At 38.8% G+C, this 23,984-nt stretch overlaps 3 protein-coding genes and 1 pseudogene across 4 annotated transcripts in view; 3 read left to right on the top strand and 1 right to left on the bottom strand.

The window, feature by feature from the left end:
- The window catches only part of LOC145491344 (uncharacterized), a 515,242-nt gene that overhangs the window by 115,144 nt on the left and 376,114 nt on the right, over positions 1–23,984 (top strand). The window lies entirely within an intron of this gene.
- Positions 1–23,984, top strand: part of LOC145491351 (uncharacterized) — a 122,422-nt gene that overhangs the window by 4,906 nt on the left and 93,532 nt on the right. The window lies entirely within an intron of this gene.
- On the bottom strand, positions 13,868–18,490 carry LOC145489403 (uncharacterized; annotated as a pseudogene). Its single transcript, XR_014049592.1, has 6 exons — positions 18,487–18,490; positions 17,183–17,553; positions 16,733–16,736; positions 15,915–16,099; positions 15,031–15,274; positions 13,868–14,752 (listed from the first exon to the last, which is right to left on the bottom strand). The product of XR_014049592.1 is annotated as an uncharacterized LOC145489403 (transcript).
- LOC145491406 (uncharacterized) lies at positions 17,934–22,212 on the top strand. Its single transcript, XM_081470597.1, has 3 exons — positions 17,934–18,039; positions 18,519–18,630; positions 21,365–22,212. Exons 2-3 carry the CDS (start codon positions 18,591–18,593, stop codon positions 21,667–21,669), a joined length of 345 nt encoding a protein of 114 aa, XP_081326723.1. The 5' UTR covers positions 17,934–18,039; positions 18,519–18,590; the 3' UTR covers positions 21,670–22,212.

The raw sequence follows: 23,984 nt of genomic DNA, 5'->3' as shown, positions 1-23,984 counted from the left end.
AAATATTTGCCCGAGAAGCGAAACCCTCTATTGTTTAAATAGATAGTGAGTGCACCTGTTAGTATAAATCTACTCGTAGCGTTCTATGACGAATGCCTTTCTCTGATTGGCTACTCTACTCACTGTCTATTTAAACAATAGAGTGTTTCTGTCGAGGAACTATCGGTTGATAGTTGCCCCGCGGAAATTTGATGTTCTTAAAACAAATATGCTAGTTTTAAGAACATCAAATTTCCAAAGGACAACTATCAGACGGATAGTTCAGAGACATAAGCACTCTATTGTCTTTATCGTTCACCGCTAAATTTTCTTCCGCGCGCCAGTTCAAAATTCATATTGAACTATTTTCAACTTTTTTAGATGAAAGCCGTGAAAGGTCGTTAAAGCCAAATGTAAAATTTGAAAAAGAAAACAAAAACCCACTTAAGAGCAGCTTCGCCTAAATATCAACTAGACTTGGAAATAGCGAAAAAATCGAATTTCTTCAAACTCGCCCAGAATGAAGCCCTACGGGCACTAGTTACAAAAATATCGTTTTAAGTTCGATAAATCAAAAATTATTTTTTTCCGCAATTTTTTCGTTTCGATGCCCCAAATCGGCCAAAATCCATCGAAAATGAGCGGCATATTCAGAGGCTCGTAAACTCAAAAGCAAAAATCTTCATTACAAACTGATTGCACGTCGTATTTGTACTTCCTTTCTTGTCTATTTAGAGCTAAATAGATCGTGATTTGATTAGAACTTAAATATTTGACGAATTTTTTAAGTTAACGACCCAAGACAGCTTTACAAGAGGTCTACATTTAGCCTATTTTCAAATGCTAAAAAGGCGTTCTGGTACACGGCTTTTCCCGAAATGACTAGTTTGGTCTGAAAGAGCATTGTTTCTTCTTCAAATTACTGAAATAAAATTTTTGGGTAAATAAAATCGTGAGCGCTGAGATAGCGAACTAAATGCAGCACTTCGTCCTGAAAACGTGACCTTTGACCCAAGCGTAACGAAACCAATTACTGCAAGAAAACCCGGAAGAAAAGCAAACGTTCCGTTATTTTGAAACAATTTCTAGTGATATCTCTCCGAAATCATGATTGCAAGAAACTATTTCCAGATATGAAATCTTGCAGGGTCAAAGACGGAGCTAAAGGGCGCATTTTGACACAATAACTTTGTTTGCCGAGAATTGAATTGCAGTCAATTCCAGTGAAATTTGCAAACTTGACGTATGTTAGCCGATACTTACCTGAATATTTATATTAATAGAAGAGTCGTCTTCTTAGATTAACCTTCAAAAGAGGCTGGACCCAGATTTGGAAACCTCTAAAAGAAGAAATGTTTAATATTCCGTGACCTACCCGATGCTATAGATTCCATGCACATGCCAACCGCATGTTTGTCGTAAAACCCACTGAACTCCACTGACAGTTTCCATGGGCAACCCCAAAATAAACAATCCCCAAAAATGTAAAGTGAAATTGGCTGTCTTCATGAACAGTTAGAAGTTAGAGTCAAGTTCCATTACCTTTTAAAAAAGCTTGATTCTACTTTGTTCACTCAGTCGTTACTGTCACGTTCGAATACTGCGTAGTATCGGTCACGCCAAAACACTGCAGACCGTGCAGACTGAGTAAGTTTCCCATACAAAGTCTTGTACGCGTTTGTCTATTGAATCAAAAGTCAAATACTGCGCTTGTGCAGCCTGTGGATAAATGACAAACTTTCAGATATATTTAACACTATTTTGTAACTAGACCCAAAAGAAGGAGTCACAATGAAAAGCCCAAACAAGTGTCTGTAGTCTGCACGGTCTCCACTGTTTTGGCGTGACCGATTCGCGGCTTTCGAACGTGAAAGTAGTGAACAAAGTCGACGCAAACAAATAAAATCAAGCACTTTTTAAAGGCATTAGAACTTGACTCTAGCTTCTAACTGTTCATGAAGACAGCCAATTTCACTTTACATTTTTGGGGATTGTTTATTTTGGGGTTGCCCATGGAAACTGTCAGTGGAGTTCAGTTGGTTTTACGACAAACATGCGGTTGGCATGTGCATGGAATCTATAGCATCGGGTAGGTCACGGAATATTAAACATTTCTTCTTTTAGAGGTTTCCAAATCTGGGTCCAGCCTCTTTTGAAGGTTAATCCAAGAAGACGACTCTTCTATTAATATAAATATTCAGGTAAGTATCGGCTAACATACGTCAAGTTTGCAAATTTCACTGGAATTGACTGCAATTCAATTCTCGGCAAACAAAGTTATTGTGTCAAAATGCGCCCTTTAGCTCCGTCTTTGACCCTGCAAGATTTCATATCTGGAAATAGTTTCTTGCAATCATGGTTTCGGAGAGATATCACTAGAAATTGTTTCAAAATAACGGAACGTTTGCTTTTCTTTCGGGTTTTCTTGCAGTAATTGGTTTCGTTACGCTTGGGTCAAAGGTCACGTTTTCAGGACGAAGTGCTGCATTTGGTTCGCTATCTCAGCGCTCACGATTTTATTTACCCAAAAATTTTATTTCAGTAATTTGAAGAAGAAACAATGCTCTTTCAGACCAAACTAGTCATTTCGGGAAAAGCCGTGTACCAGAACGCCTTTTTAGCATTTGAAAATAGGCTAAATGTAGACCTCTTGTAAAGCTGTCTTGGGTCGTTAACTTAAAAAATTCGTCAAATATTTAAGTTCTAATCAAATCACGATCTATTTAGCTCTAAATAGACAAGAAAGGAAGTACAAATACGACGTGCAATCAGTTTGTAATGAAGATTTTTGCTTTTGAGTTTACGAGCCTCTGAATATGCCGCTCATTTTCGATGGATTTTGGCCGATTTGGGGCATCGAAACGAGAAAATTGCGGAAAAAAATAATTTTTGATTTATCGAACTTAAAACGATATTTTTGTAACTAGTGCCCGTAGGGCTTCATTCTGGGCGAGTTTGAAGAAATTCGATTTTTTCGCTATTTCCAAGTCTAGTTGATATTTAGGCGAAGCTGCTCTTAATACATTTCAACTGTTTACTTTCTGTAAGCCCGCTTCCTTACAGAAACATTTACACGGACGAGTACTATCCATCCGGGTATTTTCCTCCGACGGGCACTATGGGCTGATAGTGTCTCTCCACGAATGAACACTATCGCGTCATGTGATCAATTTAAACCAATAAGAATCGGAGAAAATTTAGTGGTGAACTATAATCTGTGATAGATATTGAGTAGCGTAGCAGTGTATCTTTCCTAACAAAATAACGGCCGCTTGACGTTTTCGAAGTGTCTGTGAAGACGATATCGATAAAGTTTTGAACGACTAGTAGATTTATACTAAAACAATAAGATTATGAGCTCGAGATTTCTATACGTGATACTTGACTGGGGTTGCGCCCTCGTCATCTATCACGCGATAGAAATCTCGACCTCATAATCTAATTGTTTAATAGTAAGCAAAAGATCAACCGATAAGATTGCAGCTTTTGCATTGCCACTAGTAGAGCAGCCCATTTTACAGTCACTTACTTCCTGATCAAGGCTTTGAACGGACGAAGAAACTAACGATTCTGACTTGATACGTGGCCAACATGGCGACCAATTTGACCAAGACGACGTTCAGACAGGCGCTGTTCGCTTCGAGGAAATTAATCAGAAGCTCGACAAGCTTTTAGCTCTTTGTCCTCTGATCGAAGAGCTCAAGACCCAGTTAACGCTGTTAAAGGAAGAAAATACAGAGTTAAGGATATCGTTACAGTCGGCCACAGACGAAGCAAACGAACTGCGAAACAACCAGAATCACTGAATGAGATCCGAATTAAACAGCACCAGAGACATGTTGCAAACTGTCCATCAAGATCTTCAGATGAAGACCATACGCAGCATTAAAGTTAATTGCGAGAAGAAAAAGCTGAAGGTAATTCGTATGAAACAGAGAAGATCGTGCAACTTCTTCTTGTCAACGAGCTCACAATACCGAAGGAAGACGTGGCGAATTTAAAATTCGAAAGAGTACACCGCATGTCAACTAAACGCTCAGCAAAGATACCCACGAATAGACCAAGACCTATTATAGACAAGCTTAGTTTTTACACGGGCAAGGGCCGTATGTTTAAACAAGTGAGGAATATTGACCCTTAATTAAAGATCGGCGTCGCAGATGTCTATCCCAAGGAAATAGATGAAATGAGAAAGGCGCTGCTTCCAGTGCTAAGGAGGGCCAAGAGGGAGAAGGGTTCAACCTTGTTCAACGTCGACAGACTTGTAATTAATGGTCAAATCTACCGTGGTCTCGAAACTAAGAATTTCTCTTCCTATGCTATAGTTTTGTCTTCGTAAAATCGCTGTCTGATCTTATTTAAATCACAAGACAGCTTCGACAATCCAACTTGCATGATAAGCCGTCACATTTTCAAGGGAGTTGTTTACTCCCTTGCCTCCCATACTAATTGTTAGTAAAGTAGTCAAAAGTGCCAGTTTCTAGTTTTGCCGCCGTTAATTGTTTTGTACTAGAGTTTCCTAAATTTGTGCGGCTTTAGCTGGTCTTCTTGACAAATTCACTCAATTTATACTTGCACTTTTTTGTTTAATTGTGTTTGGGTTAGTTTTATTTTTAAGTGCCGATTTTCGTTTACATACCAAGAATGAGTACCCAATCAGGTCTTATAGTTTTCGTCCCATAGCCCACTACAGAAGATATAATAATTTATATATTCCAATTCCAATTCTAATTACAATGGTGGCTTTGTCATAAATGCAAACATTCTCCAATTGCAACCAAACCAATTTATTAAGATTCCAATATGACAATCCCGTTTAAAGCATCTTTTTGCTCACTCGACGCCAGAGGTTTTTACAGGTTTTTAAACCAAACACGAAAGAGACGTCAGTTGTTTGGGCGGCTTCACAATTATAAATTTGACGTAATATTCCTACAAGAAACTTACTCAACACCAAATGTTGAAGCGATATGAATTGGGAGGGAACATTATTTACATTTACGGAACAAATCATTCAAAAGGTGTTGCAATCCTCTTTAACTCCAGACTGGATGTATACATAGACAGGTTTGAAGCTGACAAAAACGGATGATATTTACTACTAGAAGCTGCTATATTTGAGTCTACGGTTTTGTTTTGTAACATTTACAGCCCAAATGACAATACCATTTAAAATACATTCTTCTCAAAGCTCAGTGACAGTCTTAGGGAGCACGCCGATATGCAAATTGTTGCAGGAGGTGATTTCAAGTTCGCTCAAGCACTTTTGTATAAAACTGGCGAAACTTCAACTGAGAGAGGAAAAAAACAGTAATTGACAAAATCAATTTGTGCAGGAATTTGGACCTCCAAGATGTGTGGAGATTACAACTCCCCAAAACATCACAATACACATGGCGCAATAACTCGTTGAAAGTGCAATGCAGGCTAGATTATTGGCTGGTTTATAAAGAGTTGTCAGCGCTTGTAACAAATTCCGGAATCGTCACTTCTGCAGTATCAGATCATTCTGCAATAACTCTTCACTTGCAATCAAAGGAGTATGTTCAACGAGGTCAACGTTTCCGGAAGATAAATAATTCTCTTTTAAGTGATGAAAAGTCTGTACAGGATCATTCGAGTAAGATGCCCGAGTTCTAAACAAAGCACGATTAGCTGGAAGACAAAGGCCTCTACTGGGACATGATTAAAATGGAGGTGAAAGGTTTCTGTGTTCAATATACAAAAACAGGGACGCCGAAATACCGAATAGCACCTCATACAACAAATAGATCATTTGATGAACGTGGTAAAGACTGACAGGACAAAAGAAAACATATCAAAACTTTACCGTCTCAGAGCAGAATATAATGCGATTGCTGAATACAGAACAAAAAGTGCTATAATAAGAAGCAGGATACCCTGACACGACTGACATGGGGAAAAAAAAACACTAAATATTTTCTGAATATGGAAAAAAGACAACATTGTAAATCACACATTTCAAAGCTTAAAAGACAAACGACGATATGGAGATCAACGATCCTAAAACAATCCTAGAACAAGGAAAATGTTCTGTAGAAACCTACATACTGCGGCGCCCTGTAATGACTCGCTGAGTAATAAAAATAAAACCCCAGGAACAGATGGACTTTCTGAAGAATTTTTTTTACGGTTCTGGTCTCGCTGCTAGGAGAAAAAATGATACAAAGTCTCAACTACGCGAATAAACACGGACAACTGAACATAACGCAAAAACAGGGTATTATCAAAGTGATATCAAAAACAAGGAAAGACAAGTCATTCCTTGAAAACTGGAGACACTTAAGTTTATTTAATGTTGACTACATAATCGCTGTCAAAGCCATAGCACACAGGATTTCAAAGGTTCTTCCAACCATTGTCAAGGAAGATCAAAACGGATTTGTCAAAGGCCGGTACATCGGTCAAAATATTAGGCTCATTACAGACATCATGAAGGTAACAGAATTAGAAAGTTTACCTGGTTTGGCCATTTTTATTGATTTAAAAAAAAAAAACATTCGATACAGTAGATTGGAACTTCCTTTTTAGGGCGTTACCCTTGTATTCAAAAGTGGATTAGAACTTTTTATATCGATTGCTACAGCTATTTCATCAACGACGGATACGCATTTGAGTTTTTCAAACTAGAAAGGGGTGTTCGTCAAGGTTGTCCGCTCTCAGGTTCTCTTTGTGTTCTATGTGCAGAAATTTTAGCTAACGCCATTAGAAATGACAACACCATTAAAGGAACGAAAATTCATGAATTTAAATTGTCCCAATATGCCGATGACAAAACTGTCTTTGCGGAGTCTGACAAGAAATCTGCAACAAATGTATTCAAACTTTTGTCAAACTTTCAAGAATTTTCTGGCCTGGAAATACAGTGGAACCTCTATTAAGCGACCACTCTCCGGGACGAGACAACTGGTCGCTTAATAGAGGTGGCCGTTAAATAGAGGTTCACCCGAAAACAACGTTGGGCGTGGTCCAGTTTAATACGTGACATTATGCTGTTAGCGGCTGCGTTACAATTTTAGCCGTTTATAAGACAATGTATGAGAATGCTTCGAAAATCACTCTAAATGCTACGTGTAGAAAATAATTTGAATAAAATGGCTCACCTTATGTTTGCATTTCGTTATTTTGATGTCTCTGGGTCCCTGGAGGTGATTTAGATCCTTTTAGGTGAGTTTTTCGTTTCTCTTTAGGGGAAGCAAACCGCTAGAAAGTAAAACTCGCCTAAATAGCTCTAAACCACGTCCAGGAACCCAGAGACATCAAAATAACGCAAAGCAAACATAAGGTAAGCCATTTTATTCAAATTATTTTCTACACGTAGCATTTAGAGTAATTCTCGAAGCATTCTCATACATTGTCTTGAAACGGCTAAAATTGTAACGCAATCGCCAACAGCATAATGTCACGTATTAATCGTATTCAACGTCTGGGCCGCCTGTGTTATTAATCACGAATATATTTATTCACATTCAACAACTAAATATATATTGAAGAAATATATTAATTCACATTTAACGACGTATTTCGTATTCACGAATATATTTACTTACATTTACGGGATGTATTCATTCACATTCAACGGTTTATATTCATTCACATTTACGATCGAAATATTGGTTCAACACGGTGCAAATAACTGGTGCAACCTTTACGTCGCCGAGGGGAACAAATTTAGGACAATGCTACAGTTCTGTTATTAGTAGAACATTTAAACAAAAATTAAAAAACAACAACGCTAGTATAGTTTTTTTACATTGTTTTAGGAGTACCTTTTTAAAGATTAAAGATTAAAGGAAAATCATCAGTACCCCCATGCATGACAGTAACCAGGCTATGGTGTCCGTCAATCCGGGAGGGGGGTGGTACTCCCTCATATGGGCTATATAGGTATGTGCGGTCCTAAAGGGTATGGTTTTTCAGCTGTTTTGGTCATAAATAGGGTATCGATTTTAGCTGATTTTGGCCATTTTGGTCATAAATAGGGTATGGTTTTTGCACTCTAACCTTGATATGGGTATGATTTTAAAAAGAAGCCACTTTTTCCTCATTACCGAAAAGAAAATCAACAGACGCCCTTCACAAATTATGTTTACGGTAATTTAACATTGGTCTGAACTAAGGAACTTATTATAACGCAGGTCTGAAAAAGGGTTTTGATTTAAGGGTTAGGTCATAAATAGGGTTTCGAATTTTTGGTCAGGTCATAAATAGGGTAGGGAATATCGTAGATTTTGGTCATAAATAGGGTAAGGGTGACAGCGACGTTCGGAGCTAAACGGCTTCTGTTAATTATGTTCCCGTAGTACACAGTGTAAACTATGGCCAGCAATACTTCATCCAGGTTGTTGTTAACATTATAGGCTATTGCACTTCTTGTTATCACTAAATCACGAACAACAAGAACCAAAAGTCGGAACAACACCAGTTTTGCAAATGTGTAAAATTCGCCCGACGATGACGGAAGGTTCTCCGTTATTTTGCTTCAAATCAATAATAAACTTTTCTCTTCTCCGGAAATCTTTGCTTAAAAAGTCGAAGTAATGTGTCTGCAACATCTTTCCATCCTCAATATAAAATGAAACGAAACTGATGGTTTACAAATAGAGGGAAATGGTGAGTAATCGAAACGCCATTTTCTCGCTTTGTGAAACGAGCCGCGAAGCGCAGTTTAAACCGGATATGACGTAATTTTTTGTTTGATGATGCCTATACGAAAATTTCAGGAGTCTTCTGCCCCGCCCCTGGTTCTACCCCTTCAAACACCGCGGCAAAACGTATGCGTCAAGTTCAGCATTTCCGGTTTGCCCGTGTTCGGTGTTTCAGATTAATTTTGTTGTTCGCCTCGCGGTGTTCAAGCTTGTTGTTGTGAATCAGCAGCCACAGATAAAAGAAGAAAAGACCACAAATACAAAAAAGGTATGTAGACAATAACTTGTTGCAATTACTGGTCCTGGAAATGTTCGTTGGACCCTTTACGAAATGCTCCGCAGTGGCCGTCATTACTGATTAGTGTAGTGTTTCTGTTGTGACGTGTCAGTCACATGATCACTGGTCTATTATGGGATGCGGTAAAAAACCGAAGCATGTGGTCGGAGAAATGAGAGCAGAAATAAATCTTGTTGTTGTTATTGTATAAGCTCTTTTGGTCTACTTGCGCCCGAACCACCACATTTGGCGACGAGGAAAACCGGATAAAAAGTGGATAACGAGTTTAAACAGTGGAAAACTCGCACAGATGGCCGTATCCTTGAGCGGACTGCCAGGTTTACAAACATTCAACGCTGTGGGCGAGCCAGCTACACTCGCACAACGATGGCTAACTTGGAAAGACGAATTCGAATTGTACGTGACTGCCTCGGGAATCAGCGACCCAACACAGAAGAAGGCGCTTCTACTTCACCTCGCCGGGCCCCAAGTCAGAGACGTTTTTAATAACTCAATTCCTGCCGACAAACGAGGCGAAGCGAAGGATTACGAGAAAGCTATGGACAGCCTATCCGAACATTTCAAACCGAGAAAAAACGCGCCGATGGCAAGACAGGCGTTTCTCGCAGCTCAACCAACCGCTGGAGAAACCATTAACAATTTCATCACACGCCTGCAGAAATTAGCCGAACATTGTGAATACGAAGGTGAAAGGGACAACCAGGTGAGAGATCGTGCGATTTCTTTCATTCAAGACAAAAACCTCAAGGCCAAGTTGTATCGCGAAGAAACATTAACATTGAGCAAACTATTGGAAATCGTTAGTCAATACCATGACAAAGAAGCCCTCGTTCTTATCCGTGATGGCCGAGTGAATAACATATCTCCAGACGCCAAACAAGGGGGAAAATGTTGGCGGTGCGATAAAGCGGGACACTTCGCGAAGGAATGTCTTCGTTCGCGTGACCACAAATGCGGGAAATGTGGCAACGTGGGTCATTTCGAAGTGTGCTGTCACTCCAAACAGAGTAAAGGGCGAGATTCTAGTCGCAGTTCGAGTCGTGGTCGTGGAAACGAATACCGTGGAAACTCTGGAAGAAAGCAAAGCCGTGGACGAAGAGGAGGAAGTTCACAGGGCCAACGTGATGTACGCCAAGTAACCGAAGACGTGACTACTGGAAACTCCGCAAGGAAGGATGATTTCTACGTGTTCTACACTGGGGAGACAGATGACGGGAACACTCTGAAGCTGGAGATTGCAGATAAGACTATCAACATTATTATAGACTCTGGTGCTAGTTGTAATTTAATGTCCGAAGAAGTATTTAACCTTGTAACGGGGGGTAATGTTAAATTGTTGGAGTGCAACAAAAGAGTTTTTGCTTATGCATCTGAAGAGCCACTCCAAATCAAAGGAAAATGTAATCTTGATGTACGTGTGCCACAAACCCAAAAGTCCCTGAATGTTGAGTTTTATGTTATGCTTGGCAAAGCTGCGACGCTATTAGGCCGCGATGCATCTGAGTTGCTTGGTGTTTTAAGGGTTGGTATCCCTGTTAACAGCTGTGATGTTGAATCTGATGGTGCTAGTAACAATCCAAAACAAGCAGATAGAAAGGCCTCCCTAAGGGCAAAGTTTCCCAAAGTTTTCCAGGGCCTGGGGAAGCTCAAAGGGTACCAGCTCAAGTTACACATTGATGAAAAAGTACAACCAGTTGCTCAACCCCCACGCAGAATTCCTTTTAGTAGACGAGAAAAAGTCACGGAGAAATTGGAAGAGTTACTGAAGCTTGATGTTATCGAAAAAGTAGAGGGACCTACCAGCTGGGTCAACCCCTTAGTAGTGGTCGAGAAGCCTAACGGTGACATTAGAATCTGTCTAGACATGAGACAAGCGAACCAAGCCATTGTGCGGGAGAAACACCCAGTCCCCACCGTAGAGGAAACACTCCAAGAAGTCTCGAATGCCAAAGTTTTCTCTAAATTAGATTTAAATATGGCTTTTCACCAAATTGAGTTACACCCAGACTCAAGGGACATTACAACCTTTGCTGCGCCTAATGGCCTTTACAGATACAAGCGCCTGCTTTTTGGTGTAAACATGGCCACGGAAAAATTCCAGCAAATTGTTTGGCAGATCATCCAAGACTGCCCAGGGGCATACAACCTGCACGATGACCTACGAGTTGTTGGCACAAATGATGAAGAGCATGACGAAAACTTAGAGAGGGTCATGCGCAAGCTTGAAGAAAGTGGGCTTACGCTTAACTATGATAAATGTGAAATTGGTGTTGGCAGCATGATCTACATGGGTGATGTACTCTCTGGGGAAGGGCTGAAAGTGTCTAGTCAACGTGTGAAAGCTATTGTTGAGGCACCAGCACCCCAAAACCCATCAGAAGTAAGAAGTTTTCTTGGCTCCGTGCAGTTCTGTTCAAAGTTCATCCCCAACTTTGCATCAATATCGAGTCCATTGTGGGACCTCACCGCAAAAGACAACAAGTGGAAGTGGGGAGTAAAGGAAGCAAAGTCATTCCAAGAGATAAAAGACCGGCTGACTCGTGCACCAGTGATGGCATATTTCAGACAGGGCGCAGAAACTCGTCTGACAACCGATGCATCACCAGTGGGAGTTGGGGCGATTCTGGAACAGAAGCAAAAAGATGGAAGCTACAGGCCAATATATTATGCCAGCAGAAAGCTGAGTAAGATTGAAATGAGGTACTCCCAATTTGAAAGAGAAGCTCTGGCTGTAAGGTGGGCTTGTGAAAAGTTCTACTTGTACCTCTATGGCATTAGCTTTGAAGTCTGCACTGATCACAAGCCTCTTCTCATCGTACTCGGAGCAAAGTCAAAGCCCCCATCAGCACGAATAGAAAGATGGCTTCTCTACTTACAGCAGTTCCAATACAAGTTGACACATATACGGGGCAAGGACAATGCTGCAGACGTCCTGAGCCGCCTACCGGTGGGTACTACCCATGATCACGAAACTCAAGCTACAGAAGAGTTTGCGTACAGCGTAGTAAGTGAGGCTGTACCAGCTGCGTTGGTGCCAAAGGAAGTTGAAATCGCTTCTGAAAAAGACCCAACGCTAAAGATGTTACGGCAGGCTGTAATGACAGATGATTGGAGTCAGTTACAAGGCACAATTTACAAAGCAGTTAAAGATGAACTGTGGGTGATAGGACAGGTGGTGATGAGAGGAAGCCGCATCCTCATTCCACAGAGCCTTCAAAAGCGCACCATAATGTTGGCTCACGAAGGACACCAAGGTATGGTCCGAACTAAAGCCAGGTTGCGAGAGAAAGTATGGTGGCCACGAATGGACAAGCAAGTAGAGCAAGCAATACGAACATGTCACCCCTGCCAGCTTGTCGGACCCCGATCCAAACCAGAGCCGGTGAGATCAACCAGACTACCAGACTCCCCGTGGCAAGAAATCTCAGTTGACCTTCTCGAGATTACAAGTGGAGATCACCTCCTGGTAGTTGTAGACTACTATTCTCGCTGGATCGAAGCTGTCCTTCTCAAGAAAACAGATGCACAAAATGTAATCAAGTCCATGGAGGCTATTTTTAGAACACATGGTCTACCAGAGACTGTCCGTAGTGATAACGGACCTCCATTTGCATCCAAGGAATTCGAGGGATTCCTAGAGTATCTAGCAATTGAACACAAAAAGGGCGTGCCCTATTGGCCCCAAAGCAATGGAGAGGTGGAGCGTTGCAATGAGACCTTACTGAAAATCGTGAGAATCGCGCGCCTAGAGGGTAAAGATTGGCGAAAAGCACTCGCAGACTTTCTATTCCAGTACAGAGTTACCCCTCATACTGTTACTGGGATATCACCAGCAGAACTACTGATGGGGAGGAAGCTACGTGACAAACTTCCAAAAGTCCAAATCCCCAAGGATCGAGCCACTGAAGCACAGTGGCAGCTGCTCTTAAAAGAGAGGGATGCTCATGCTAAACTTAGACAGAAGGAGTATGCAGACAGAACACGCGCTGCCAAATTCAGCGACATTGAAGAGGGTGATCAAGTCCTACTGAAACAGGCTCGAGAGAACAAACTCTCACCCAATTATGAACCTGAGCCATACAAGGTCGTTCACAAAGATGGAAATGCCGTCATACTGGAAGATACCAATGGGAACAATAAAATGCGAAACATAGCCCACATGAAGAAATTTGTTGCACCTGAAACCACTGAAAAGGAAGACCAGGTACAACCAGCACAACTACCCCAAGAGCCAGACCAGGTGGAACAAACGCATCCAATGACAATTGCAAGCCAGCCAGCAGAGGTGCAAGAGACTCCACCCAACCCTTTGCCGGGCGATTCAGTTGTTTTGCGACCTGCGCGCTCTAGACAACCACCCGCCTATTTAAAAGACTACGTATGCACTTAGTTTTAGAATGTGCAAGAGACATAGAGAGAGAGACTGTTTGTTTTAAGGACTATTAATTAGATTTGTAATACTGTTCATTTAGTTTTCTCTAGTGCTGACATTTGTAATAACTTAGGGGGAGATGTAGTGTTTCTGTTGTGACGTGTCAGTCACATGATCACTGGTCTATTATGGGATGCGGTAAAAAACCGAAGCATGTGGTCGGAGAAATGAGAGCAGAAATAAATCTTGTTGTTGTTATTGTATAAGCTCTTTTGGTCTACTTGCGCCCGAACCACCACAATTAGTAACTAAGTAAGCCTTTTGTCAATTCGTGTTGTACATACATACATTTATTTGATAAGTAGGTTTTTAAAGTATGCAACTGTACAGCTGATGTGGACCTACTACTACTAAGTCTAGATAAGGAAAACAGAAATTTACAATACAATCGTCATAATACTAAAAATAGTGTACAGTAATGGTTAAAAGGAGGGATCAAATAATTTAAAAATATCTAAACTTTGGGTTCCTCTTCTTATTTATGCCTGGTTTTTTTTTTTTTGTTTTTTTTCAATTTGTTGCTTGGACTGCTACAAGATTATATCCGTTGAAAATTTTTTTCATGGTGACAGAGAAGGTTCGTAAGTCTATTCGTTGTTTATCGATTTTATTTAGCTTATAATACTACGAATTTCATAATGGAAGTGATCTCACGATTTCAACTTGTTGAGCTGATCATGAGAAGCTCACTTAAAACTCAAGCTACATGTAATAGTCAAGCGCCTGCATGAAAATACAAATTTTTGGTTTGGAAATAAATTTCAATTTTACTTTCAGAATTTCATGATTACAACAGCAGCAAGACAGTGAGTGCCTTCTTTGGTGAGCCATTCTAAATGAAATGCCAGAGAACTTTGAGGTACCATTGGATTTTCATTCAGGATGGATAGGTCAAAGGAGTCTTCAAGTTGTAGATTGCCAGTAATAAGAGGCAGAACACCATTACAGAACTGTGTAGTAACTCACTCATTTGAAACAATAAATTTATTAAAATTTAAAATCATTTCAGGGACTTATATGATTTTCTATGTTACAATAACATGTTTCCTGTATACGCCACTGTTTTGCTAGCCTATCCATATGTACACAAAAAGACTGTTCAACTAACCGGACAAGTTTTTAATTCACAATATTTTAAAGTTATAGCTTTCAGATTTTAAACTACCGTACTTTAAACTCACTCGAAGTACATTTGAAATCTGAAGGTTTACAAACATTGGCTGCTCTCTGAGGAGCCTGCTTTTTTGACCATCCACATCCCTTCGGCTTGTGCTGAAACCTCAAATTCTTCCAGAATTGATAACATCTCAGGATGCCCCATGTTGCTGGATAAATAATCCCTCTTCTCTTTGAAGTGTATTTGTTTTCTGAGATCTACAAAAAGAATGGCATTATTGCAAATTAGTTCACTGAAACTACTTTTATGTCCTTACCTTTCAAGGGGTTAAATGTGAAGAAAGGTAAAACGTCTAGTAATTTTACTTCATTATATAATAGAGCTGACATTTATATTGGGGTAAAGCTGTGTCTGCTGTTCTAGTTAAGAAACATGCAATAATTAATCAAACAGACTTTTTAAACTGAGTGGCCTTATGGTCTTCCAAGGAGACCTGTATTTTAAATACAAATAAGAACAAAACAGGGCAAAGTACCTGAAATATGCTATTGTGCACAACAAAACAAGAGTTCTTTTTTCCTCTAATACATGGTGTTCTTCACTCAATCTTGGATCTTCCCAGAGAATAGACTGCAAAATGACATTGAAAAGACCAGGTGCAGTTTTGCCAGCAAACTCTTTCATCTGTCCAGGAGCATACAGTGGCACAGCATCACTGCTTTCATAATGATGTTCCAAGGATATCTAAAATTTTCCGATCAGCTGGTTAAATGAATTTTCTGAAATTAATAGAAAAGGTTAATATCTATTTTACTTATTTAAATAAAATATTGAAATAATTTTATTTATTAAATTTAAATATTTGATTCTCTGCTTGTGTCAATCACTGTCATGTGTTGGTCTTAACACATCCTCTTACTTATTCGATTGCACAAATACAATACCTGTATCAGAAATATAATCTTGAAATGGTGTCTGTTACCCTTACCGGTCACCTAAACAACATGCTATTTTGATTGTTACCTAAGTCACTAGTCAATCTTCAAACCAAATAATTATCAGTTTTCCAAATCATTAAAAGGATGAGACTTGAATAGTTTGTGGCAACTCTGGCGCAGCATTTTTTTCTTGGCCAAGAGACTCCTCAGATAACTCTTCCAAATCATTGCCATAATAATTGAGAAGTCCTCTAAATCCTTCTCATTAGTGCTAAATGACTTCAACTGAATGATGAAATTTATGATATTGTCATTGACCATGTGCAATACATGTAAATGATGATAATCTGTTTGAATGAGTTTTGGTCAGATGGTGTTATTATAGTGTGCCATGGATTATCATGATGTCAAACAATTATCCTTCAAAATACTTGTATCTTGTACGTCTTGTATCTTTACATTTCAGGTAAGTGATACTAACCTGATAGTTGAGTTAAGTCATGGATTGCTGTTGTCATCCTGTTCCAAACTGTTTTATCCACTGTAACTTCACCATAGCAATTTATTTTTACTACCCCAAATGATGTTTGTATTTCTGCCATGGACGTTTGCTGGCTTTTTGGGTACTGCAGGTCTATTCCACAAGCCTCTTCTAGAAATTTAAGTCTTTAGAACAGCAATTGGAAATGGTTCTGAACTTTTTGGAGGCCTTCACTGCTGCCTTGTTGCTGCTTTAAGTTCTTGTGTAGTCTTAAAATTGGTAAATTGCAAGATCTAAATAAAAAATTAAAAAAAAAAAAAAAGAAATAAACATATTAGTGATGAGTTTGTTTGTATCCAGATACTGAAAATGGATGTCCAAAAAGCATATCCCCCCACTAATGAAAAATGGAGTAGGTGAATTTTTAGTGAAATTTTTCATGAAGTGGGTGCCCAAAGGGTTCCTGGACACCCCTCTAACTGAATCCTCGGTGTGGAGACAACATTGCAGTACTACTGAATTTCAATAAGTATATGTGAAACTGACATTAATTTTAGACAATATTATTGGTGCAATTTTATGGGTTTGGTCTTAGGAAAAATAAGTTTGTCAAGTGGCATAAAGTTCTTGTTTTGCTGTCTTTAAAATTATTATTTTTCTTTAAATTCGTTTGGCAATTAATTTTTCAAAATAATATTTCCCAGCTTCTGTGCTACCTTTTTCTTTCCAAAATATACCAATTTTAGACTGAACCGCCTGAGGTGGCTTTTTGCTATCTGCACCCCAACACTGAATTTTAGTGAAGCAATTGACCGTACTGTACTGTAGTCAAGAATAGTAGAATAAAAATGTGAGGTGCATTAACTGCAAATAACACTCCAAAATCAGTAGTACGAGATAATTTTATAGGTACCTTTTGAAGTTTGTCATCTGAGGTCTGTTTATTCCATTTTAGTGGAGAACCATACATGCGTAAGACTTGGATCATTTAACACGAAATATAATTAAATTTAAAATGAATTTTTTTTGGTATCATGTCTATTTTGCCGCAACTTTTACAAAATTTGATACAAACAACTTGTTTATTGTTGCAACAAAAATCTTTGAAAGAGTATGCTTTCCTTTTCCTTAATTTCATTTAATTTGCTGGTAAGAAGATTCCGAAAATCCTTGCAGCAATCCAAGGCAGTGCGAACCTGCGTGTCAATTATAATTAACCGATGTCTAATTAACTGACCTGCCAGTAGTTCGTAACACCGGCGGCTTCTATTCAGGATGCGAGGTAAACCTTGTTTCTTCGTCCAATCTGGTGCAGCACTTGTAGCACCACCTTGCACCTGGCTTATACCCATGACATGTTGCTCCTATGGCATCCAGGACTGCAAAAAGTCTCCCAGGAATCCGCTGTTTCCTGACGCCTCGCGAATAGTTTTCTCTAGGAACCGAACATCTGTTGTTGGTCGTCCGTATTTCGTCCCGGTGAACACGGCAAACTGTTGAGCCCACTTGAGTTCGGCAGCTCTAGTTAAATCTTCAGACAGAAAATATTTTTTGCCGGCACATTTACGGCTGCTTTTGTTGGCTTTCCCACATTTTTCTGCGAAGGAACGGCACAACCAAATCAACGCAACAAGGAGAACTACGTAAAAACAAAAATTGCTCTTGTCGAGCGCGAACGCGCCCGAAATTCTCTCATATTTTGTTGTTGGTGCAAACACCAAACCCCTGGGTACAAGCGCTTGAAACTTAAATGAAAAATAAACTTTTCAACGAGACAAACCTTTCCCCTACTTTCTTTTGCTAACTCTTACTTTTTGTTTTCAAACTTCGCGGTACGGGATTTTATCTTGTTTACATTGGATTTTAATACGTAACCGGAAATGCGTAATTTACCGGAAGCTCAAATTTGTATTCATGCGCACTGCGTTTTACCGCGGTGTTTACCCCTTCATATAAAGGGCCTTCCTTCGTTCAGAAATTATAGAGTGGGGGCTGGGACCTAATGATGCGCGAAGGCGGTGCGCAGAAAATGTTTAATGAATATTGCACCGTGCTGAACCAATATTACGATCGTAAAGGTGAATGAATATAAACCGTTGAATGTGAATGAATACATCCCGTAAATGTGAGTAAATATATTCGTGAGTACGAAATACGTCGTTGAATGTGAATTAATATATTTCTTGACTATAAATTTAGTTGCTGAATGTGAATAAATATATTCGTAAATAATAATAACAACATTAAATCAGTAAATGTGAATGAATATAAACTTTGTGAATTTTGCATAATTTCGCCAGCCATACTGAGACTTGCTTCCGGCCGGCGGTTTCAGTCGTTTCTGAAGGAATCTTTCTAGACTTTCTAAAGTCAGCTTCTCGCGGTAAAAGTCGGAAAGTGTGCCTAATTAGTTTGCAGCAAGAGAATCGGCAGGCCTTACATTGTGAGTTCAATGAGGAGAAATTTATGTGAGTAAATAAGCTTACATCTTAACTCTGTAAATTCTTTCAAATCACGCTTCACCCCAGGATGAGAAAAAAAAAAGACACTGAAACTTTATTCAGTGAATTACTCATACATTGATTGATATCTGATCAATTTCAGTTCCTGATCTCCATAAAATTTTACGGGACGTAGCCTTTGGTTTCCTATGGAAAAAGTATAACGGAGCTAAGGATGGCAGGAATTTCTTCCTTCTGCTCCTCAAGTAAGACTTGTAAGTATCATTGTATCATTTTGTCTGCCCCTTTGTTTTGAAGAGCAAAGTAAAAAGCTAATAGAGTTAGAAGAGCAGAATTACCTGATTTGTATATCAGTATGTGTAAAACGAAGACTGCGGACTGCAGACTGGGGGTAAAATGCGAACTGAGTGTAAATTGCAGACTGCAGACTGTACACTTTTTAACTGAATCGTGTTACTATTTCGATTCCATCATTGAGAGCTAATCGTAAACAGGCTAACCGGAGCGTTATTTAGGCTAACCTGAGTTATATGCAGGCTGTTTACTGGAGTGATATTCATGCAGGTCAACCGGAGTGATATTCAGGCTAACTGCAGTGCAGACTTTCACTGCAATTAGCCTGAGTGAATAATTCTGTTTACGGTCAGCACGCGATGATGGAAATAACTTAAAAAATAATGGAAATAATACTTAAAAAGTCTGTAGTCTACAGTCTGCATTTTATTACTGGACTGCAGCAGTCTGCATTTTACCCCCAGTCTGCAGTCCGTAGTCCGCAGTCTTCATTTTCCACTGAATGATTTGTACATCGTATCCTCAGCATTAGACATTCTTTTAGATATCTTATTACAGCTTATTATCCTAATTAAATAGTTTGTTTTTAAACTAATTATTTGTTTATTAATTTTCTTATTTAATTTTCCAAATCATTCTGTGAATAGCAAGATATCCTGGCACAAAAATTGTTATGTTGATCAGAAGATATAATCTGAACTAACCTGCTATGAACAATAAACTCTTGCTATTAATTTGAAGGTTGCTACAATAGGGCCATTTATACGATGAAAATAAGTCATGGCTTACACAAGCCACTGCTTACGTAAGACATGTACTGGACCATTATGTGAGCACTGATTATATAAGATGCAAAGGGCTTGTTTAAATGGTTCATTGCTTATTCACAACTTATGCCTCGCTTTTGTATTCATAGACGTGCACCATTAATCATCCTGTGTTACAATACCTTTTATAGTACAATACATAAATAAAAACCAATTGAAACTTTTACCAGTTAGTGTTAAGGTATCATGGTAGGTGAATTTTTATGAAAAATGTGAAAAATCTTGTTTTTTTTTTTGCTGTTCAGATTGAGAAGACTGAGATAAATATTTTGCAAAAAGAATGGGAAGAAAAGCTTTAACTTTTTAAGATAAGGAGAAAAACTATTTTTGAATCTCATTAACCCCTTATGGCTCGTTGCCACCCATAAATAAAATTCACTGCCAGTTTTCATGTGTGAAGCGAACTGCAGTGTGATATTTCATTTGTGCACATGAAGTGTTCTCGCTCTGGTTCTTTCATCGCAAGCATCAGGACGAAAATGCAAGAAAACTTCTTGCCCATTTTCGTCTTTGAAGAAGCTGAAGAGGTGAAAATCTGGTGGAACCCACAGGTTTAGTGTTGAACAAGATCTTTGGCTCTGAGTGACCCACGGTCCCACTGTAACCGTGAGAAGAATGGTTGAAGGAACTCGAGGATACTAGTCCCGCAAATGGAACTGAAGGACAAACTTCAGCAAGTGCTAGTCGCACGAAATTGCTGGAGAATGGACAAAATTCCAAAACTTCTACAACGAGAGAGTCAAGCGCAGATGAAGATGTCAAGATTTCCTCTTTTGGCTTCAGGAGGCATGGTTTCAAGAAATGCCTGGAGAATGAAGAAGCCTAAGCTTGAGCAACATAATACCAATGCTGCTGACGAAATCTTCTAAGGAAAAGAAATCACAGTAGTTTAAATACAAACCCGTATAAAGCTCTTGTTATTTCTCGCTTCTCGGATGATTTCATTGCGACAGGTTTCCATGCCAGAATTGTAGACGTCTGTTTATTTCAAGTTGGCATAAGCCATTGTTGTCGTAAACTGACCCATGCCGACATCTGTCAGTGCGGAGGGGAATTTTAACACCTAATCATACCAATCTCATTAAATGTTTTTCATCTTTTTCTTGGCAAAATAAAACTGCATAAAAGGATGAACATTTTTAATTCATTTGCTGGCGTCTTCTGACAGAATTGGCTGAGAATTGGCAGGTACATTCCAGGATGCACCCTCCAAAAGAAGGGTGTTGGGCTTTGTTTAATTTCGCTTCCATTTCAAAGTTATGGACTCTTTAGTAGAAGGAAATGTCCGCATGCAAAATATCAAACTTAAGAAGGTTGTAGAAAAAAACCCAACCCACATCTGGAAAATCGCCAACACCCTTTTTGAGGGTGATGTGTGAGGAAACATTTCAGATGTTAATCGCGCTGCTCTGATAATTCACGAGTGTAAGCAAACCAGTTTAAGGGAAGCAGTGTTTCTGGGTATTTCTTTTAATCCCACTGCGACAATAATCTTTTAGAAAATTTCAAAGATATGATTGTATTCTATAACTATTACATTAAGCTTTCAGAAAATGTATAGGTTGATGGGGTTTTCTTTCAAAGTGCCAGCGTAAGACCGCAATTTCCAAACACTGTCAATCCACCTACCATCATGTCTTAATGGTGTTAGCCTAGTTGTCATGATTGGTAATTTTGACATTACAAACTTAAGATAGTTGTTTTCTTTGGTAAAATCCATATATTTGTGCAGCTTTTTACTGAAAGTTATCTCTGAACATTACTGGGGTGTCTTTGATACAATACTTAAGAAAGGAAGCCCTCATTCTAAAGCATCGTGAGTGACAACAACAACAATTTATTTGTACTGAATTATTTCTTTTTGTAGTACTGGTAAAACACGGCACACCAACATTAGATGAATTAGAAGAATTAGGTGCTGAAATTGCGGAACAGTGGATAAAGCTTGGACGTCGCTTAGATGTCGATGATGCAAAACTTCAAGAAATAAATCGTGGTCATGACCAACTGTCTGAAAAGGGATACTACATGTTAAAGCACTGGAAACAGAAGGAAGGTTTAGCTTCAACATACCAGGCTTTGTGTGATGGGTTAAATCATAAACTAGTTCAGCGACAAGACTTGGCAGTGAAGTTCTGTTACGTTAATGGTAATTATTTTCTACATTATTAAAGTAATATATATACTGGTCTAATGGGCTTCAGTTTGTAGGCTGGATCAAGCAGGCTGGGTTTATACCCTGGGTGGGGTCATTGTGCTGACGACTTCTTAGGAACAGAACAAATTTGTTTACTTTTGAAGTTGTCAACCTTGTTCAATCAACTACATGTATCATGCTTTTGATATTTCCTGTTCACAGGTTACAATGTGATGTTATATGATATTACCTGCATATCAACTGGTGTGAATTTTAATGGATATTTCTTGCGCGTACTTGTGAAATGAAGTAGAGCAAATGTATGGACAGCTTGCTTCTGCAGAAAGAGTTTAATGTCAGTTCATGCATAAATTTAAGTCTGATTTTCACCGTTGTGTTATTCTATAGTGCAAAGCATCGACAGTATGGTAAACAAAACTGCCTTTCTAATACTAGATAAAGGTTTTTATACAAGACTCAGATGAATTAAACCACCATATAAAAAACTCTGCTTTGATGTGAAAAACATTGAACTTCAATCATTCATTAGTGATTTTCTGTGATAATTGTGATGCTTGGTTTGTGATTTAACGATTTTGATTGAATAAGCATTCAATTATTGAACATTTAATGTGTCTGACTGGCAAATTGTTAGAATGAGTTAGATTGTGATATGATTTATTGCCAGACCCAAATAAAATCAACCAAATAATTGAAGATCACTAACGAGAGATTACTGAATGTTTCATTAATTGTGCTGAGTAAATTGTGCTGAGTAAAAGCTTAAATAGATTTGAATGGTTGTGGCATGTTTTAATGAGCCTGAAAGGCGAATCAAAATACAATCTGTAGAACATGCAGTAAAGCTTACCTCTAACAAGAGATTTTGTTATTATCTAACTGATTTTAAAGTGCCTATGAAGTAAAAAATAATTGCTGCTGATTTGAAAGGCTTTTCAAAGTAAAGAAGAATGGCGATTTACTTTTTGGAATATCTTTTTTTGTTTTAGAGATATTCACATTTTTGTATTATAAGTGATGACGTCATAGGTGGTTCCACTAAAACAGTTCAACACTCAATCAAGAATATCTCTAGAAATATTAAAGCAGTGTTCTTTAAACTTGGCACCAGAAATGTACATCACAAAAGAAACAAAATGACACCCGTCGCGCCGTCGCCATGACAACAGTTATGCCACTGGTCCTGTTTTAATTAAAACTAACATTACCAGATTTTATCTTAAACAAGGATCATCCACTCCCAACAATCTAATGGGGAGAGTTTAGACAATATGGGAATCATGTGTGTTCCGAGCAAGACCCTCTGTCCCTTTTCAAAGGGTTGCAAATTGCCATATTTGGTTTTTCACATAAAGAGACTGGAGCCAAAAGTGTTGCCATGGCAACAACACAGGTGTCATTCTGTTTCTTTTGTGATGCACATTTGTGGTGCCAAGTTTGAAGAACACTGCTCCAATATTTCTAGAGATATTCTTGATTCAGTGTTTTGCTGTTCAAGTGGAACCACCTATGACGTCATCAATTTCCTCATTTGCATAATCCAAAAACGTAAATATCTCTAGAATGAAAAAAGATATTCCAAAAAGGGAAACGCCATTCTTCTTTACTTTGAAAAGCCTTTCAAATAAGCAGCAATTATTTTTTACTTCATAGGCACTTTAACCGGTGACTTATAAACTGACCAAAACTGCAGGCCTTGAGGGAGCTTATTGGTTGTGACAGCATTTGTGACTTCATCACCTTTTGATCATCAGCTGATAAACTGGGGAAGCCTTTCAAACCCGCAAAAGTTCCTGCAAAAAGAAAAAAAAATTGATCTACCCTCCTGCATCATAGACACTTTGAGTAGAAAAAATTGACCACTTTCCTTATTGTTTTGGTGCAAATTTTTTAAAGAAAGCCAAAGACCAACAAAGTCGGCAAAAGGTAAAACAAATAGAAAATGGGTAAAGGCAAAAGAAAATGATACACCACAGGGTTTTAACTTTTTCGAAATCAAAGTTTGCCTTTTGGGCATGCCCAAGTGGAAAGCTAAACTATTGGCCTCAAAGTGAAAGAGAAAGTTAGTTAGATGTCTGACCGATCTAAATATCTTTCCCCAGTTTGTTTTGTCTTCAGTAATACTGGTAGTTTATTTCCATCACTTTGGGCCTCCATGCTGATCATTGTATTTCTGATGAATAATTAGCCAATAAGAAGTCTTTTGACTTTGCCTTAGGCAAATTTATATTTACATTTTCAGTTAGACGGAAGGATTCTGGGTCCTCATGACTAACACTTTCAGATGTTAAATCCTTGGATTTTGCTTCTGTCAGAGGGTGACCTGGAA

The sequence above is a fragment of the Orbicella franksi genome, chromosome 6, assembly GCF_964199315.1.
Source record: "Orbicella franksi chromosome 6, jaOrbFran1.1, whole genome shotgun sequence".
Taxonomy (NCBI): Eukaryota; Metazoa; Cnidaria; class Anthozoa; order Scleractinia; family Merulinidae; genus Orbicella; species Orbicella franksi.
The sequence above is the reverse complement of the archived record's forward strand: the minus strand, read 5'-3'. Positions and strand labels throughout refer to the sequence as shown.

What these genes read in the sequence shown, in the direction of transcription:
- LOC145491406 (XM_081470597.1), top strand. Translation starts at nt 18,591, where the DNA reads ATGGCAGGAATTTCTTCCTTCTGCTCCTCAAGTAAGACTT. An exon ending in CTGCTCCTCAAGTAAGACTT is followed by an intron (nt 18,631 to 21,364) that starts GTAAGTATCATT and finishes TTCTTTTTGTAG; the next exon opens with TACTGGTAAAACACGGCACA.